Source organism: Charadrius vociferus, unplaced genomic scaffold, assembly GCF_000708025.1.
Source record: "Charadrius vociferus isolate BGI_N301 unplaced genomic scaffold, ASM70802v2 scaffold14, whole genome shotgun sequence".
NCBI lineage: Eukaryota > Metazoa > Chordata > Aves > Charadriiformes > Charadriidae > Charadrius > Charadrius vociferus.
Window position 1 is genome coordinate 9,730,164 of NW_009648876.1, and position 6,116 is coordinate 9,736,279.

The 6,116-nt window shown below is 55.2% G+C and overlaps 1 protein-coding gene across 1 annotated transcript in view; it reads left to right on the plus strand.

The window, feature by feature from the left end:
• The first annotated feature begins 145 nt into the window (after window positions 1-145).
• Window positions 146-6,116, plus strand: part of JDP2 (Jun dimerization protein 2) — a 6,153-nt gene continuing 182 nt past the window's right edge. Inside the window, exons 1-3 of the mRNA XM_009886974.1 lie at window positions 146-346; window positions 5,071-5,175; window positions 6,027-6,115. Of these exons, the coding sequence (XP_009885276.1) occupies window positions 146-346; window positions 5,071-5,175; window positions 6,027-6,115 (395 nt within the window). The remainder of the gene's footprint in view (window positions 347-5,070; window positions 5,176-6,026; window position 6,116) is intronic.

Here is a 6,116-nt window from a genome sequence, read left to right on the forward strand (position 1 = left end):
AGCGGCTGCTTTCCCTGGTTTGCACCCCGTAGGTGATGGAACTGTAGAATATATTTGACTTGTGCCATGTCGTGAGGCCCTGTCGCTGGGTTGTAATGGGCTGTGTCTCACTCTCCCTCCAGCCTACGAAGCTGTTTCCCCTGCTATGATGCCAGGGCAGATCCCCGACCCGTCCCTGACGGCCGGCGCGCTGCCTGGGCTTGGCCCCTTGACAGGACTGCCTGGCACAGCCCTGACTGCCGAGGAGCTGAAGTACGCTGACATCCGCAACATCGGGGCCATGATCTCACCACTCCACTTCCTGGAGGTGAAGCTTGGGAAGAGACCTCAGCCTGTGAAAAGTGAGGTGAGTCTCGGGGGCTGCTGACTGCAGATGGCCCTGCAGGGCCATTGTCTGCACCTGCCTGGGTTTTGGTCCTGCCTGTGCTTGGGTTTCCTGCCAGGGAACGTGTTTTATAAGCATGTCACGCTGCCTGTTTGGTGATGTGCACGTGTGTTGGCAGCTGCTCCACCGGCTGCCTCTTCCAGCCCATGCCGCAGGGACAGAAATTCAGGCACGGGAGAGTCGTGGCTTTGGTGTCCCAGACCTGAGCAGTCCCATACAGCCGTTGGCAGCCGCCTGCAATCAAACCCTGCCTGTGGAGTGGGGTCTGGCACAGCCAACATGTCCCTAGGTTGAGGCACGCACCCAAAGGAGAAGCCACACAGCCTGTCAGAGGGCACGTGCGATGCTCATGCCAATGAGCCCTTGGTGCTGCTGGTGTTTGTCTTGCCTTTTCTGTAGGGACGAGGTACGTGGGCGAGCAGCGCTGAGTGGCAGCAGTGACTCAGCTTGTGCTGCTTGAGGGGTGGGGTGGGCCTGGCTTCACCTCAGGGCTTCTGGGATGGGGAAGGTGGGCAGCTTCTGCTCAGTATTGCAGGCTGGCACATCCCATCCAGGCTGCAGGGACTTGGGAGACACTTGTACAGCATTTTCCTTGTGTGGTTGTCTCATGTGTTGGTTGTCCAGTCTTTGACTCCTTGACCCTTGCTGTACTGGTGGTGAATGTTTGCACCTCCCACTGCCTGCAGATGGGGCTGGGAACCCATCAGTTTGGAGACCCCATGTTGGTGAGGGTGGTGGCTGTTGTCAGCAGGTCCGATAAACAACCCTTCTGAACAGTGCATTTGCTCCTGCATGAGGATACCTCAGATGATGCCTTGTGAAGATGGGGTGATGTGCATTTAATGGAGACATTAGCGAGGAGATGCTAGATGATGTGAAAAGCTGCCCATGATGAGCTGTGAGCTGAAGGGTGTAAAACATCAGCTCCACTCTCCAAATGGTGCTGACACTTATTTTGGCCCAACTCTTATGGCAAAAGCTCAGCATCATGCAGGCCTGCCTGCGGGGAGGATACCTCTTCCTTTCCCCAGCCACTTGCAGTGGACTTCTGCAGGGAGAACTGGTATGGGTCTGGACTCCGCTGGATGGTGGAGTCCATCTGATCACCTTGCACAGGAGCTCTGTGCCCAAAGAGGTAACTGATCAGCTTCTGCAGCATCCCATGGAGCTCACTTGGGGAAGGACTGGGCAGCTCTGCAGTGGCAGGAGCTGAGGCTAGGATGCTGTAGGAGGCTGTCGGAAGGGCCTGGGGGATGCTAATGGCTTTGGTCCCTCTATGAGCAAAGCAGTTGTGGGTTGGCAGCTGAAGCCAAGTGCTGTCCCAAGCTCTTGTCCTGGGTATCTGGCAGCAAACTGTGTGCAATGCCCACCTCACTTCATGCACTGGAGAAGAAAGAGGGAGTCTGTAGTTGTGCTGTCTTCCCAGTCACAGCTCCTTTCCTGGGGCGTCTCGGGCACCTCTGAGCTGGCTCTGCAACAGCTGCTTTTGCTTGGTGGGCACGGGGATGTGGTCTCGCTGGCCTCTGCATAACAGGGACAGGGCAGCTCTGCCCCACAGCAGGTACTGGAAGCACTGAGCGTTCTCTGAGCCAGTTGTTGAGACACCATGTGGAGGAAAGATAAGGGGAAATCCACTGGCGGCCCCGCATGGCTGCCTTGCCTGCAGCCGGTTCCTCCCCTGCGTGGCCTGTGAAGCTGAGGAGTCGAGGACAGCAAATGGAGCTGCCCCTGGCACAGGCTTTGCAGTGAAAGCCTGGGGGAGCTGAAGCAGTAGCTGCTTATCCTGTGAGTAGCCAAGAAACTGCCCACGCAGAATTTTGCAATGCAGCCTGCAGCTGCTTTCCTCTTGCAGCAAGCCGGAGCCCGAGGACGCTGGGTACCAGCATGCCGTGCTCTGTGCGGCGCCTGGGAGGGCAGGCTGCTCCTCGTGAGCTGGGGCACAGGCAGCTTTCTCTGCTGTGCTGGGGGGACCAGCATCTCCTGGCACTGGAGTGTGTGTCCCTGGGAGTGTGCATAAAACCCACCCAGTGGGTGCTGGCTTCCTGGCAGAGTAGGGGACAGCCCTGCTGGGCAGGCTGCCTCCCTCCTCGGGCAGCTGGAGACAGGTGCTGCTGGGCTCATCCGCCATCGAAACCTGCCTGGGGTGCTCCCTCTGGGATAGATCCCTGCCCCTTAGTCTGATGGTCACCTCTGTCCCTGATGCTGATGACTGAAGCAATTCAGGAGGCACCCCCAGACTTTCTACTCGCAGGGCTCTCCTAGAGATTGGCTGCTGAAACATGCTATGGGGTCATCCCTGTACCTCATGTCTCCGAGTAGAGTCCTAACCCCCAGTACCAGGGCCATGTCACCTTTTTGAATGGAAATCAAGCAGAAGCAGAGAAGGGGAAGCCTGCTTTCTTGAAGTTACAGGAGCTGTGGTCAAAAAGCAGAGCCAAGAGTTCAAGCTGCTACTGTCTGTGCTGAGCCACCCTCCTTGAGCATCTGTACCCCATCTAAAGGACATCTGCAGGGCCCTCTGTGGGGTGAAGGGGAACCTGAAGGGCAGAGGGACAGGTCACTTGTTCTTTGATCCTCACTGAATGGAACAACAGGGCATGGAGATGTGTCAGGCAGTTCCTAGGGAGACTGTGAAGCTTGTGTGGTCACTGTTTGGTCTTCCAGTTCCTGTTACAACCCAAGAAGTACTTTGCAGGAAAGTTTGGGGTTTGTTTCTTGAGCTTTGGAGCTGTAAGCACATGTCCCCACTCTGTGCCCTCCTAACAATCCTTTAACTAAAAGGCCAAGAAGCTATCTAAGGGGTATATGAGTGGTTGGTAAATGTGCAGAGGGCAATGGTGGCTACCCTGATGTCCACCTCGTCTTAAACTCTGTGTGGAAATTTTGTAAGAGCTGCTTGTGCAATGCTGTGGGGTATCCTGGTCCTGCCAGGAGGAAAAGGCAGCGGAGCGTGAAGTTAGAGCCTTCCTGATCACTTTTGCTAATGCCTGCCACATCTGAGATACATGGGTGCAGTGAGAGCTGGCCATTTCTAACTGGACTTGGGAGCATCAGTGCAGTTCCCATTCTGGTTCTCCTGCGTGTGGTGCATGATGCCCCATGGCACTGCCTTGGCAAAGGAGTGGTTGGCAGCCCAGCATTACGGAAGACATAGGTTGTGCTGACTTTGCTTAGTATTTTAGCCCCATCTAAAATAGCAACTTTGGTATAATGCTTGGGAAGTAAGGTAGAGAAGATGCAAAAGTTAGTAGGGCTATAAAACTTGGGCACTGTCTTCTAAAGTATGCTACATGCTGCATATTGGATGCACAGCTTACCTGAAGGTACCCCTTCACCTTAACTCTGCCACATCAGTGTTTCGTCCTGCCCTTGCACCTCACATTGAGATGTTTTGATTGGTGGGCTTTGGACTCGGTGAATGTTAGCAGCGTGCAGAGTTTGCTGTGGATGGTGGCACCTGCGGTTTCTTTCCTGCAGGCACCACCGGTGTGCATATGTGTGGGGTAATCTGGTGGCCCCCCATTCCCACCCTGTGGCCTTGGCATTGGGAATCTCTGACTTCCCTTTTGAGGTGACTAAGCCCAGGCGCTGGAGCAACAAGGCTGGTTCAGACTGTGTCCTGCAAGAGGCTCATCTCAGAGATGTGTCCTTCAACCATGCTGATTTGGGGAGGTACAAAGGAAAGGATGCAGCTGCCTTCTCAGACTGGAGCTGCCCTTAGAGAAGGTGCAAATAGGCTGTGGAAGTGCTCATAAAGCAAATGTTGCTGCCACTGCATTTGAAAAGATGTGTGCTGTCAGGTATCAGTTGATAGGAACGAGGCGGTTCGGTCTGACATCTCAAATTTTGGAGTCCCAGGCCAAGTGTGGATGAAGGCACTGGGGACCTTTTCTTCTCTAGTCGTATTACAAAGTGTAACCTGGATGCTGATTTCACAGGGCTCTCCAGCACTCAGATTTTTCTTAAAGGAGTTGGTTTGGGTTCTTGGATGTAAGCATGCCATAGGCCATTTACACAGGCTTTGTAGTAAATATCCCTAAATACTTTGATTATGGGTTTCCAACCCATAGGACTTATTGGCCTGGCCTGTGTGGTTTGAGTCAGGCAGCACAGAGCAACTGAGTCATGGCGAACAGAGCAGGCACTGCCGTGTCCTGCTTCTTTACAGGGGATGTGAGACCTGTCCCCCCCACCTTAGCACAGTGTCCCTGTGACTCGGCTGGCGCTGAAGCCGCAGCAGACAGTCCTGTGTACTGGAAGCGGGGGAACAGCCAGGCCCAGCTGGGGGATCTCTCTGGTTTCTCTTCCTCTTGCCCTTGGCTGCGTGTGAGGCTTTGAATGACTTTGCTCCCGGAGCTGTGCCTATAGTTGTCTGTGTGACAAACTATGACTGTCTTTGCGGGATGGGGCTCTATTCCCCTTGTCCCTGCCCTCTCTCAGGAGAAGAGCAGCCCTGGAAAGAGTTGTCTGTCCCCTGACAGCTGGGTCCCCAGCTGTGGGCACCGCATTGTTCTCCCTCCCTGTGTCCCCACAGAGCAGAGTTAGAGGCTGTGGCAGCAGCATGCAGTTCCTGCTCAGGGTTAGACCACGTCACTGGTGGCCGCTGGCATGGGTGGCTGCTACCCCTGTCCTTGCCCTGCCCTACACTCGCTGGCTCTGACCTGGACTTTTTCATCTCATTGCAGCTGGATGAGGAAGAGGAGAGGAGGAAAAGGCGCCGGGAGAAAAACAAAGTGGCAGCAGCACGATGTCGTAACAAGAAGAAGGAGAGGACAGAGTTCCTGCAGCGGGTGGGTGCCTTGACCTGTCCTGCGGGGACCTTGCTGGGGGCATCTCCCTAGAAAGGTGCCTCAGCTGTGGGCGACATTCCCTCCTGAACTGCCTCTCTGCCTCTCCTTGCTCCTGTGCTCCTATCTGGGAAAATACAGGCCTGTTGCCCCCCTTTCCACGAGGCTGTGAAGGTGGTGGCCAAAGGCATGCCCAGGAACAGCTCATGAGCATCCCCATGCCCATGGTACCAGGGATGGAGAGGGCTGGAGGTGGGCTCTGGGCTTGGGGGAGAGAGGGCTGATAGTGTCCCTGCCTCAGTGCTGGAGCAGGAGCACCTGTAGGAGTGTGGCACAGGACAGGGGCTGACAGTGTGCTGGGCCCTTGCCCAAATTCCTGAAGGTTTCCCTGTTCAGAGGCCAGGTGCCCTCTCACCTGTGACCCCAAGGCAGAAAAACTCTCTCAGCACCTTGCTGCTTTTCTGCAATGGGTGGTGGGACACGGGCAGATGATGCAGCAAGGGACAAGGAGCCATTTCACAAGGGTAGATCCTTGCAGATGGGAGGTGAAAAATTGAACATGGGTTTGTTTCCAAACACCCTTCTGGACCACGGCAAGCAACCAGGCAGAGGTTTTGCTGGGGTGCAGCCGAGACTTGTCCTAGGAGGTGGCTGTGTGTTTCCTTGCACTGGCACTAGGTAATGCATGAACTGTCTGGAGGGACCTGGTGCCTTGGCAGGTCTTCAGGCTGCTCCTGTGCTTCAGGGGCGGAGGGGCAGCACTGAGCAGAGATGGTTTGTTGGCCAAATTGTTTCTCCTTGTATCTTGTCCTGTTGGATTAAAGTCACATGCGGTTGTGTTTCTGTCCTGCCAGGAGTCTGAGCGTCTAGAGCTCATGAACGCTGAGCTGAAGGCCCAGATAGAAGAGCTGAAACAGGAGAGACAGCAGCTGATGCTGATGCTG